Below are 13,778 nucleotides of genomic sequence, written 5' to 3' on the forward strand. Positions count from 1 at the left end.
GTCCTGTTTTATATTTAGCCTAATCATTTATTCTCTCTCTCTCTTTGTGTCTATGCCTCTCTATCAGCTGGATTTGTTCTCGGTGGACACTGATGCACACAACATAACAAGGCATCCTCCCCCTCCCTCTCTCTCTCTCTCTCCTCCATCTCCTCCATCCCGTCTCCCCTCCTCCGCGGTGCACCTGCTCCTCCCCTCCTGCCTTATTATCCCTCACACTGAAGAGCAGCGCTCCGTCCTCGCCAAGTGATGCTCCTGGGCGGCGCACGTCGGTGGGTTAGCACCGCCCGCTGCAGGGAGGACCGCTCCGGCTCGTTTCTGCTCCCCTGGAAAGACGCGCGGAAGGACGGGCAGGAACATGGGGATTTAACGGGGCTTGCGGGAGAGTGAGCCGGAGGAGAAGGTACAGGACGACGGAGAAGCTCTCAAGTCCCATCCGGGAGGAGGAGGGAGGTGGAGGAGGAGGAAGAAGAGGACTCCGGGGGGAAACGGTCCCGCCGGGACAGGAGGGGACCGCTGCGGAAGGTGTTTTTACGGCTTAACATAGTTTGAAATGGACTAAAGGTGTTTGTTTTTTGCTGTTTGGTTGTGAAGGGTTTGTTGGAGTTGCGGCTCCTCTCTGCTTGTGATGGAGTGAGTGACGGAGAGGACGCACGGCAACTTCAGCCATGAAATCAGTGTTTTTCAGCCGCTTCTTCATCCTGCTGCCCTGGGTCCTCATCGTCATCATCATGATCGACATCGACAGCAAAAGGGCGATCCGGGCTCCCGCAGCCGGCCGGACCGCCAGGGCGCAGCGGGCCGCCCGGACCGGCGCACCGGGCGGCCCCCAGAACCAGACCGCCCTGCCGGTCATCTACGCCATCACCCCGACTTACACCCGGCCGGTGCAGAAAGCGGAGCTCACCCGTCTGGCGCACGCCTTCCGCCAGGTGCCCCGGTTCCACTGGATCGTGGTGGAGGACGCGACGACGCGCACGGAGCTGGTGTCGCGCTTCCTGGCCCGGTGCGGCGTGCCGTACACGCACCTGAACGTGTTCACTCCCCGCAGGTTCAAGCGCACCGGGATGCCACGCGCCACCGAGCAGAGGAACGTGGCTCTCACGTGGCTCCGGCAGCACCGGAGCAGGCGGGACACCGGGGTGGTGTTCTTCGCGGACGACGACAACACCTACAGCCTGGAGCTGTTTGAGGAGGTAACCACCGGACGCCAGGTTCCCCGTTGACCGGTGTGCTTGTTCTGGTTCAGTTGTCTTCACGTCACTGCTGACCAAGAGCATCATGGGAGTAACGAGGCTCGGCGGGAGCTAGCTCTTAAAACTTTTTGATAATAAATAAAGAAGTATTTTTATTTGGGAAAACCACGAGGTAAAAACATACAGGTGGAGTTTATTGCTGTTAAAATATTTCAACGTTACGCGTAAAAGTCCTGCATTAAAAAAAATGAGGCTTGTAAAATGTAACAAAAGTAGCCTATTGTGAGTAAAATGAAGCCTATAGGCTACTTTAAGCCACACAATGAAGCTTACCTCAGAAATGGCAAAAACCTACATTAATTTACAAATCAAAAGTTAAACTCTTAACTATAAAAAAAACACCAAGCCCACACTCAGCTTCTTGCTCTCTGACCAGTAGCTCGAGGTGGCTAACGTTGAGTGGAAAACAAGAGAGACTTCTACACCGGATTCATCTTAAAACAAATGTGACATTTATTGAAGGATAACAGGGTATATCGCCCAGCAGTTATACGTGCACGGGCCTAGCAGTACTGAGAAGTTCAGCAACTAAAAGGCGCTTAAACAGAGTGCGCATCATGTTATATAGACTTTTATGAGTTGAATATGATAGGTCCCTAATAAAGGAAGGCGGCTCTTGGTTTAGACTTTCTGAGGGCCTTATCAGTTAGTGAAACTGGGTTTCTTTGATCTGGTTTCTCTGCAGCATGAGCTCATCCTTCTTTATGTGTCTCTGTTCCTTTTCCATCGTACGGCCAGGCACTAGAACGCCCTGACCGGAGTATTTGACCTTCAAAGAGAACTCATAACATTTACCGCAATGTGCACAGTGATAGTGTGATGTGAGAGCATGAACAAAATATACTGTGCTCGATATTTGTATGTGTGCATTTATACATATGAATGTAATATTTACATGACACAAATCAAAAGTTAAACTCTTAACTATAAAAAAAACACCAAGCCCACACTCAGGGGTTTGGCTCCTACAACCTTCTTGCTCTCTGACCAGTAGCTGGAGGTGGCTAACGTTAGCTAACCTTTAGCTTTGCTGAGTAGCTGACTACTGACCCACTGACACGTGACTCATGAGGCGGTTCACAGACTTAATGACCATTCTGTACTGGTGCTGCTGGTACACTATGTTTTAGCACTTACCATTGTCTGTCTTAAAATGACCACCTGTGAGTTGCCTTTCAGGGTTGTAGGCTCGCTCTTCAAGTATTAGAGGCACTCTAACGCAGAATGACCCCTCTCAGAGTCATAGTTTTATATCGTATATATCATTATATATAACTGTACACTATTTTAGTATTAATATTGATGCATCATGTCAACAGCATTGTTATATTGTAGCCAATCGCCATGGAGCTGGTTTTAACTGCTTTATTTAATGTTAGGTTGTTTAATCCAACAGTCAATGAATAAAAAAAAAACTAGAGTAGCTGACTAAATCTGCTTTCCACCTGGACGTTAAGTGTTGGAGCCCGCCACCAAACAGCCCTGATGAATATATATAACAGCACTTAGTACTGGAGAACCTTTTTTTTTCCCCACATTGTCATCACTATGAGGGTAAAGGGTCTATTTCCCCCGTACCTGACTGTGTTTCTACCGGGCTCTAAACATTATGCCGCTGAGTAAAAGTCACTGTTGGGCTATCCCCATATGGGATCATTTCAGAGGAATTCAAACATAACATTTAAATGCTTCTTCATGTGCATGGGGAGCCCACTGGAGCCTGACCTACACAACCCTTGGGAAGCGCCAACCCCCCCCCCCCCCTTTTTTGTTGTTGTTGAGAATCGCTTGTTTCACCTGAGGCAGGGGCCGTTGTTAGAGCGATATATTTTTGAAGTGAAAGCGGTGAAACTGCGTTGGCACTTTGTTGAGTGAAGGGTCTAAATGAGTGACAGAGAGAACAGATGGAGAGCAAAAGGGAGAGGCGCTACAGACTGACAGAAATAGAGAAGAGAGAGATGGGTGGAGGCTGGGGTGGTGCTGGAGGGTTTTTTGCTGCACCAGGGTTGCCAGTTCTTCCAAATCCTTATCTCAGCACCATTGCCCCTCAATTTTCTATTGATCGGTGTGCCAGAACAGAATTAAAAAGCAGGATTGTGTGTGTGTGTGTGTGTGTGTGTGTGTGTGTGTGACTGTGTGACTATTTTGTTGACACTAGCTGGCTGCCTATGTGTGTGTGTGTGTGTGTGTGTGTATATGTCTTTAACAGGTTGAGATTGTTGAGGGTTGATAGGGATACTGGTCTTTTTAAATAATATGTGTATATGTGTATATGTATGTATATATACACACATATATATGTATATATACATATGTGTGTGTGTGTATATATGTAAGTGTGTGTATATATATATATATATATATAAAATAAAATATAGTTACTGATGCAACCAGCTATCGACTAGCTGCAGTCTTTAAATCTGAGGTGGACAACAGGCCAGCTGATATGCCAGTATCATACTCGTATATCGATACCACCGTGTAACTCAAGTCACAGTGTTTCTGTTGGCTCACGTACATATACAGGTATCTGTTTTCACACCACTGTTAACGATTAGTTGTCCCTTCTATTAAAGAGACACAGCCGTCCTCAGATACACCGTGCCCTAGAGGTCCAGGTAACGAAGAAAGACAAGCGGCAGAGGCGACAAAACAATCCTCTCGCTCTCATGGATGCACAAACACAAAAGAATGCTTCTCTGATTTCTGATTGCTCACTGATTACTGCCATTCAAAGATAGCTGGCTGCAAGTCTGAAATTGCTTTGATTTGCTCCAATAATGAAATGTCCACAATGCAAATCATTTTATTCAAATTAGCACCAAATGATATAGTAAAAACAAGAGTACCTGAGCATTTTATTGACCCTTTGCAGGATAAAAATTGTATGTAGCGTTGCAGCATGTTGATTTAAAAAGGCTTTTTCTTCCTCTTCTTTAGAAACCAATCTTCGCTTGCGTCTAAAATCTATTCTGCAAATAGCAGGGTAAACCAAAGGCACATCTACATTTCATGTGTTTGATGCACTTCATTTGAGCTCTGCAGCTTTTCTTTTTTTGTTTTCGTTAGGTTTGTTTGGGAACACAGGCTGAAGACCGAAAATGTGCGTTTGGACCCCTAGAAGTCTGGTCTATCAGGAGAGACGATGTAAATATGAGGCTTCATTTTCACTATTGATTGATCTGACTTTTTTCCCCACAATTTTTAGATTTATAAAATCCCCATCACAATATCCTAAAATCCAAAGTGAAGTCTTAAATTAACTTGTCACTGACCATTGTCCGTGATAGTCAGTTTAGATGATAAAAAAACACAGAAAACAGTAAATCCTCACAGTTGAAAAGATGGAAACAGAGAATATTTAGCAGTTTTTCTTCATAAATGACTTAAATCGATTATCACAATAGTTGCAGAATCATTTTCTGCCCTTCTATCAATTGATTAATCATTTAAACTTGTTGACTCTAAAGACTTTTACTTGCCAAAAGTCAGTCTGTCTGGGTTGCTGCTCAGTCCACTATGCTGAGCCAAAGCTACAGCCAAATCCAAGTCTAATCAATCAAGATGCAGCAAAGTGAATCATTTTTTTTTGTCGAGGCTGAAGAAATCCAGCTTCAATTAAAATCACATGCTGACACCGGTCGGCTTTTTCTCTTTGGGTAACGGTTCCTGAAAGATGGTCAGCATTGTGGGACCAGTGTGCTGTGGCTGAGTCTACTCTGACACATAGGCCGTTTCTCAATACCAAGTATGGTCAAGTGTGGACTTGCAAACTTGCAAGTTCAGACTTGGATAGTTCGACTCGGGAGTACAAACTCCCGAGGACGGGAGGACGCAGTACGGTCATTTTGCAATTGGAACAGCAGCGAACTTGATGACGTCACCAACGTCACGACGTCACCAACTCAGCTCGTCGGTCCCGCCTACTCCGGTTATCTTCAGTCATATATATTGACAATAAAACGAAATATGATATAAAACACAACCCTGCCTTTTTTCGTTTTCATTTAGAAAATATTAAAATATTAATATGTATATATTTTGTGTTACATCTGCAACCACAACCACAGAGACACCGGAGCCAGCGGCACATCTGGAGAGGCCTTGCCGAGATCAGGCTGCTGTCAGCGGGCTACATGAGCACCACCGCCCGGTCTCCTCTCTGGTCCTCTCATCCTATATATATATATATATATATATATATAGATATATATAGACCGCCCGGTCTCCTCTCTGGTCCTCTCATATCTCCGACAAACGTCGGCTCTATCTTGATAAATTGACCGCATATTTTAAGTCTTAACAACTACATTCTCGCTTAAAAAAATCTTAAAACTAAATTCCGTTACACAACAACAGCAGTATTTAGACAATGATAACTGACATTGTTGTCTCTTGTTTGCTGGTGAAATGCATTCTGGGATACTTGGCTGTCCAAAGTCCACACAAGTCTCCTCCGATGCATCCCCGATATAATGGGCGGAGCAAGGACACTTCCGGGTATCTGGACCGTACTTGGCTGAATGCGAACTTGTGTATTGGAACAGTACTTGGGCCGCGCTAGATGACGTTTCACAAGTTCAGGAGGACACAAGTACAGAGAAGTTCACATATTGAGAAACGGCCCTTGAGAAACGGCCACTGTCTCAGTGTTAGATTCCGTGCTGGCGGCTCAGCGTAAAGAGCATCTGTTTGATTTGTTGATAGCACACTGTCCTCTCTCTGTCCTCCTGCCTATTTCATTACCCAGCTCCTCTGTGCAGGTAATGGCCTGTCGTAGAGAGATAATAGGCTGTCATAAGGCAGTAATAACCCACAGAAACTGTCTGCAGGCTTTAGACTGATGGCAGTAACTTGGCTCATAGTGGGTGGCAGCTCCGTATTAGAAACCCTTATATCATTTCAAGACATTGCGGCTGAAATATTGTTTTACCGTTAACCCTTTGTAATGATTATTCTTAATTATCAATCCCTTTATCAGGCTCAATACAACATGTGCCCGGTGAGTTATGGGTCTTTATCCTGGCAGTACCCTCATAGTATGACGACACACAACCCATCGTCTATTTCCCCGGCTCATTAATGATTACAGCAAGCAATAACTCTTCCAACATACATGTGGCCTACCTAACCATTTGCTGTATTTAGATACATTTTTAGTATTTAAATCTATACATTATACACTATAAGACTTGGTACTTACATCTTCATTTCTGCAACATTAAATGCATAAGTTTTATCATCCAATGGCTGTCTTGAAATATTAGACTTTAACTGCCTATGTTAAACACTATTCTTGGAAGGTAATGTATTAGTAACATGGAGATGTGTGCAACCATAATTTCGTAAAGCTACGGTAGGATACAGTCAAATTATGTTAACTGATAATCTACATAACGTGTATTTAGACATGAGGCATGAGCACAATTTTTGGCGGGTTGAATCCATGTTGATGGATTTAACATTGCTTATTTTAACCCAAATCAAGATCTTTTCCTAAACTCAACCAAGAACTTCGTTGCCTTACAGCTTGCGCACGCAAAAAAAACACAGACTTTCACCCAGGAGGCCACTCTTTGTGTCCCAGGACTTATTTTACTTTTGCTATGTTACTTAATTACTAAACTATGAAAGTGACATAAGAAGCGCGCTGATCGTTCGTGTTGCTGGATTTTGTAGAAGGACGCACGAAAAATAACCCAAAACTTTTCTCAAGATGTCGTACAAACTGTTGAGTTGAGTATGTTCTATTTTCTGTAGAGCAAAAGGCAAGGCAATTCAGATTCGGGGTTGCCCACTTAACAAATGAGGATCCCCCGCTGGGACAAAATCAGCCTCATTCCTGACTCCGGGTTGTTGATTACATGAAATTGGCTGCCCAGGCTGTTTTACTCCAAGAGCAGGTTACAAACTCCCCCCAAAAAACATGGTACATAGCAAATGTTTAACAAACCCCCCTGCATTCCCCTTCTCTCAGGTGGAAAGACGTTTAGCATAAAGAGTTAAAGGGCGTATTCTCTGCTGCCGCACAGTTTGGCATGGTTTATTATGCATGCGACACGTTCCGGCTGAGTCGCCTCCCAGCAGTCAATAGAGTGTCAGAAAATGCAAGACAGCTCATTTAATGCAGCCCATGCAATTATACCTTGATTGCCCCTTTAACACACACTGCTTCCTTTTGGTTTCCCAATGTGATTTAGCATTTTTTGCCTTCAAGGCTCAGTGAGCTGCCGTCACGGGGAGCTCCTTCACTTCAGACCACGGTGACATGCTGTTTATTCCGTCTGAATATTACAGGTTTCTCCATATCACCTTTAAATGAGACTATTTTCATTCAAAAATCCCAAAAGGTGCTCATCGCTTCTTCCAAAATGTATTCTCTTGAGGACAGTCAAGCATGTTAAACAGCATTTAGAACCATCATTTGACGGTAAAACCCAATTTATACCCAGAATAATGGAATTGCTATGGTTGGAAATACCCTAAGCCACAGTGAGTGAGGCCTCATTGATGACTTTTGGGTTATTTTAATAGAAAATCTTCCTAAGCACAGTGGGAGGATGTCTCCAGTGGGAGAAACTAAACAGAGAGATGTTTTTACTTTGGCAGTCCAGCCACAAAAATGTATTTCCCTGACGCTCAATAATGCACAGCTGTGCTTGCTTCAGTTTATTCACAGTTCAAGGGACAGTGGAATGCAAATTTGTATAAGGCACTTAATACATAGTTTTGGTTCATTACAACTTCTTATCCTCGTAGTTTTGGTTATGATTCTACCAGTACTGATAGCATAGCAACCATGTTCATTTCCTGTTTTTTGGTTTTTTTTTTACATTAATTAAGATAATTTTGGGGATGTGGCTTTGGAGGGAGACCTGAAGGGACAGGTTGTCAGTCTTGCCGACTTGGCAACTTCCTCCCTAGCTTTAGCAACATTTTGAGCTTGTGACGCTAAAGTCTGAAATCAGTGTTTGTTCTCCGGCTCGTCAAAGCAACTAGGCACTCACCAAACCCCTTCAGGTGCATTACAGCCTCCTTCTCGACTGGAGGAGGTCTGACCCTGATTTACATGTAGCCAAGACAAACACAGACAGAGTGCAATCAGATTTGGGATCTTGCCAAATATTTGGCTAAGTGTAAATGAAAGGGTCTCTTGCGGATCATATGAAATGAGTGTAAATGAGGCCTTAGACAGGTTTTAAAATAAACCCTAGGATGAGAAAGTTATTACCAACTGTCTGTTAGCGTAATAGCCACTTAATTGGAAAATAATGCAATAGAACTTTATTACTAAGTCATTCGAATCATTATATTTCTTTTTCACAATAGCAGAGTTTATTGCAGGTCATTTTAATCTCTACCAGCCAATCACATACCTGGTTCCACTCTTTTGTCTTTGATTGATGGACTTTATTGAACAGTTTGGTTCCTCATCAGCGCGTTCTTCCACCCAACCTTATCAAATACCCATGCTTGGTCAGTGGAGCTTCAAACTACGACACTCTAGGTACCCCTCTAGCACACTTTAGGACGCGTCAGGGACGGCGTGTCAGTACACGCAAAGTTGCAACCTCACCTTCTGAAAAGTGAAGCACAAGTGCTTTAAACCTGCATTCTCTCTAGTGGCCATCAGGGGGCGACTCCTCCAGTTGCAAAAAGTAGTTCGATTGTATAGAAGTCTACGAGGAAATGACTCTACTTCTCACTTGATTTATTACCTCAGTAAACATTGTAAACATGAGTTTATGGTCTCAATCTCTAGTTTCAAGTCTTCTTCAATACAGCATGATGTTCATTTAGTAAATGATGGTCCATTTATAGTCAAATAGACCATAAAGCAGGGTATGCTTTAGGGCAGGGCTACCTCATGTTTGATAGGTCTCTACTGCTAGGCGACGTTACGACAACTACGTTCACTTCTTATATACAGTCTATTTAGTCTATGCTTGTTACATGGATAGTGTGTTTAAGAAGGGTTTAGATAACCTGACTAAACTGTTTAGAACTATCTGATGGTCTGACTGCGAATGTGTCTGCTGTCAGATCTAACCAATTACTTGAAGCCAAAACTACAAAGATGAGACCCGAGTTGTCCTGTAAAACCACACTAGAAACCCCTTTGTAGATTAATACATTTTAGATCTTAGAGCAAAGGCATATATTGATACAGCTTGTCCATTATTTTAACCCAAACTCTTTAACCTTCTCGGGTTCACTTTTAAAATGAACGAACCCATTCAAACATGGTTCAGTAACAAGCAATCAGGAAAATTTAAGCAGCGCTTCCCACCTCCTCTTCATTCCTGAAAAGCTGACTCTGGGGATGGAGGCTTTTTCAGCTGACGGCAGCATGGCAGAGCTGTTTGATTCAGACGCAGCAGCCTGTCAGCCAGGCAACGCTTTTCGTCAGACCCTTTTTGAATAATTGAACTCCCCCGGCCCTGAGAGCTCCGCAGCAGTCACAGCGACTATTTTAGGGAGCAGGTACTTAGGCAAATGTCCCGTTCTCAAGTGTGACTCAGGTATACCTTTCTCCAATGGTGCCATCCTGGGTCTAGTAGTGTACATTTATTATTATTATGTCCTGATATGGCGTTTCACTTTGTGCATTAGTGGTAGAAACCCAGCTGTTCTCAAATGCAGCTAAAGATATTTGACATATTCGAATCACAAGGCTCAGCATCTTTAATACTACGTTTTAATTTCTTTGATAGATTCGTAGGGTTAATATTTTCCTCTCTCATATGTGCATATTTTAAAAAAATGTTTATCATTGGTGCAAAGACACACATGCAAACATTAAGTATATGTTTGATCAAGTGTCCATGCGGCAGACTCCAGGCCTGCAGAGAATCATAAGGGTGATGGGAGCGAGGGAGGGAGGGAGGGGGATAAAGGAACCAGAGCAAAATGGGAAATTCAATTTCCTCAAACCCCTATGAGCAATTATCATAATTACATAGTGTAGTGGGTGAAGCGAGGGAGTGAGGGGGGGTTGTAATGTCAGGGAAGCGAAGCAGAAAGGAGACGAACCTCGCCAAGAGAAATTGTCCGTGGTGGGGTCGGCGGGAGGATAAGGATGGGGAAGAGAGGAAGGTGACGGAGAGGTGGGAGGCTTTTAAGGGCCTGTGTAAATGTAAAAAGGTGTGATGCTCCTGCTCTCTGCTTATTTCCTGCCCTTTATTTTTTTCCTGAATTTGCAGTTTGAATACACACCCTCTCTATACTCTCTACTCCCTCATCAAATCCCCATTTTGCCCTCACTCACCACCATGTGTAACGGCAATTGGGAAAAAAATCATAGTAAAATGGAAGGAGTCTTTGTCCGTCCGTCCGTCAGGCCTTCAATTTTCTCGACAACTGTTGTGATCGACTTCATACTTGGCGGGTGCGTTGCTTATAAACTAAGGTAGAGCAGTGTCCCGTGTGAGCTATCCAAAAGTACCTGACATATTCGAAGTTTATGAGAGAGAACCCCTTTTAACTGTTAAAGAAAGAGATACATGGGGACGGCTTTGGTGCAGAAAGGAGGAGGTCGTCTTCCAATTGAAAGATCCTCCAGCATGGATTTCTTAAGTGTCCTTGGGCAAGACACTGAACCCCAAATTGCCATTTGGGTATGAATGGGTGTGAATGTGAAATGTAGTCCTTATCGGCAGGTGGCACGTTGCATAGTAGACCCTACCACGAGTGTATCAATGTGTGTGAATGGGTGAAAGATGAGATGTAGAGTAAAGCGCTTTGAGTGGTCTGAAGACTAGAAAGGCGCTACACAAATGCAAGTCCATTACCATATTTATTAGTCATATTCCCTGCAACCGTACACCGGATCGACTTCCCACTTGACGGTGCGATGAGAAGGTCCCGAGGCAGCGCAGTGTCGAGCGCGAAGTCGTTTGGATGAACAACTCGCAAGGCCAAGCAGTCGGCCCGTTCTGAACAGGCCCTTCTTGAACAGACGCTGCACTAGTTTATGTCAAAAACAAGCTGACATTTATTGAACCTGTTTAGTAAAAAAATGAAATCTACACAATTTGTGATCAGCGCTTTTGACAGGCTTGCCAACCCAGTGGAAGGCCTTGTTACAAAACAGCTTGTGAAATCCAGGAAGGAGGTTCTACAATTTTGAACAAAAGATGAGATCAAATATGGAGTATCGGTTGTCATGGGATTGATTTTGGATTTGGTTGTCGCAACGGTGTTTTGTGATCCCCTTTAAGCTTATTTTCTCTCTCTCTGAGTGAGCTGAACAATATAAATCTCAAGTAACATGGAGCTGAGGCGGTGTTGCCTGGTGTACAACAGTTACTGTATCTATATGAAAGTCATTTTGAATCGTCAAAGCTTGGGTCATTTTTTTTTTTCTAAGGGAAAACTAAGCCTGTATCTGCCATTAATGGTGCATTCACATGTCTGCTGAGATCCTGCCACCCAGTCACAACCTCTTGAAAGCCCTTTGTGACTATTTCCCAGCTTTCCTTTGATTTGGTTTAAATGTCAAACCGTTTTGTTTGACATGGTTATTGTTATGTTTTTTTCTGGTATGGTTGGAGGTAAATGCTACCTTTTAGTCTACAACATTTGCTTAGACACACCTGAAGTAGTGAAACCCATTGCAGTCAGCTTTTGAGATCCCATAAATGGACTGTGAACTCCGGGATGTACACTCAGTTGCTAGTTCTTTAGGTACACCAAGGCACAATTAACAGTGTAATACAACGGTATTACAGGTATTACAGTATTCTGCAAAGAACTTACTTGTTGAAACTATTTCCTGAATTCCCTGAAGAACAACAGTTTATCCATCCATGCATTACTCTTATGCATTGTTGTTTGCCAAGAAATAGTTCCACCATATAGTGCCATTCAAACCGAAATATATATATTTTTTAACATTTCTGTATGTGTATCATCAATTTACAGCAAGAGTAGCTGTTTCCCCTGCTCCCATTTCTTATGCTAAGCTAAGCTAGCATGTCTTGACTCCAGCTCCGTTGCTCATATGCAGACATGAGATGTATATTGTTCTTTTCATGTCAATCTTGGCTTTAAAAATCAGGCTGGGGCGACTTCATTACAAATCATCGTTTAGATACAGTAAATATGTTGATTTTCATAAGTGGCTCTCGAAATACTTCGCCCAGCACGACTGTTGTTGTCGTCCAGAGCACGTTGTCAAGACAGCAGCGTCAACAAGACAGCATTGTGTCCTGTTTACTTTTTGTCCCCACCGAAGCGTGATATAATTAGATTAGCAACATGGGGAAAGTGTCTGTGATAGTAGTAGCCACTTAAAAATGATTCTCTAAATGTTTCTTCATTGCCCACGTGTTAAAAGTCATTATCAGATTATCATGATCATTATCAGATTATTTTAACTGCATATTATTACCCGTGCGATGAAATAAATCATGTCATCATCATTTTAAGTTTAAAGTCGAGTACTTAAGTAAAACTGATCCTCCAGTTCAGGGTAAGGGGTCAATGACAAACAGTGATTAAATGAATCTGTTCATCACAGCAATGCTCCAGAATTTGTCGTCCAGTATTTCTCTCATCAGGTCATCAGATCTTATTATGGTGTTACATTTGCTTGCTTTTAAGAGAAGATAATTAAATACAATTTTGAAATAATTGACGAGACAAGCTTTCAATATTTATTTCGGCTAAACGAATTGTAATATTAATTGGGTAATTAATAAAAAAAACACATTAGATCGATAAACGAGTCATTGGATTGACAAGCGAATGAATAGCTATTAGATTAATCAATACGAAAATAATCATTAAGCGCAGCCCTAGAAGAAGGCAAATAAATGTCCTTCCCTCAATGTTGAACTGCTCTTTTGATGCTTCACATAATATAAGCAGTCATAGTAAGGAGGGGACTAGTGATGTATGACTGGAAATAAACCAGCTCGAGCTTAAAATCTTCGCTTTGTGATCTAGGCTTACAACACCGTCGGATTTTAAACGTGAGTATTTTGGTTTGTCAACAAAACCACATTGTTGTACGGTATAAATAGTATTATTCATGTACAGTATATGCAAACATACAACAAGCCCCACTGTTGGTTAGAAACATAGTGGCATTATATGTACAGGTTTATACACATGCATACACAAACATACACACACGCCTTCATCTCTTTCATTTTTGCACACACATCATGCTCTATTGCATCATAGTTTCATAGCCCATCCCCGGCCTCTGTAATTAGATTCATTCGTCCTCTCTCAGCTCATTTCTTCCCTCCCTTCTCTCCGATTGCCTCTGCCATGCATATTAATAACGCACAGATAAAAAATACGCTTGATTAAAATCACACCCGGTCCAGCCACCCGAAACACTCGTCCTGGCGCGCCAACAACACAACGACGGCTCTTTTCTTCGGGGCAGGAGGCAGGAAGCGAGAGCATCCATAATGGATTTTAATATACTCCATCATTAAGAGTCTCTTTGTGCGTACACACACGACTCTCTCCTCACCTATTTGTTTACAGGGGGAGGGAGTCGGAGTT

The 13,778-nt window shown here is 42.9% G+C and overlaps 1 protein-coding gene across 1 annotated transcript in view; it reads left to right on the forward strand.

Moving 5' to 3' along the window:
• The first annotated feature begins 668 nt into the window (after positions 1–668).
• b3gat2 (beta-1,3-glucuronyltransferase 2 (glucuronosyltransferase S)) overlaps positions 669–13,778 on the forward strand; it is a 47,521-nt gene continuing 34,411 nt past the window's right edge. Inside the window, exon 1 of the mRNA XM_054600496.1 lies at positions 669–1,196. Coding sequence (XP_054456471.1) covers positions 669–1,196 — 528 coding nt within the window. The remainder of the gene's footprint in view (positions 1,197–13,778) is intronic.

The sequence above is a fragment of the Anoplopoma fimbria genome, chromosome 6, assembly GCF_027596085.1.
Source record: "Anoplopoma fimbria isolate UVic2021 breed Golden Eagle Sablefish chromosome 6, Afim_UVic_2022, whole genome shotgun sequence".
Taxonomy (NCBI): domain Eukaryota; kingdom Metazoa; phylum Chordata; class Actinopteri; order Perciformes; family Anoplopomatidae; genus Anoplopoma; species Anoplopoma fimbria.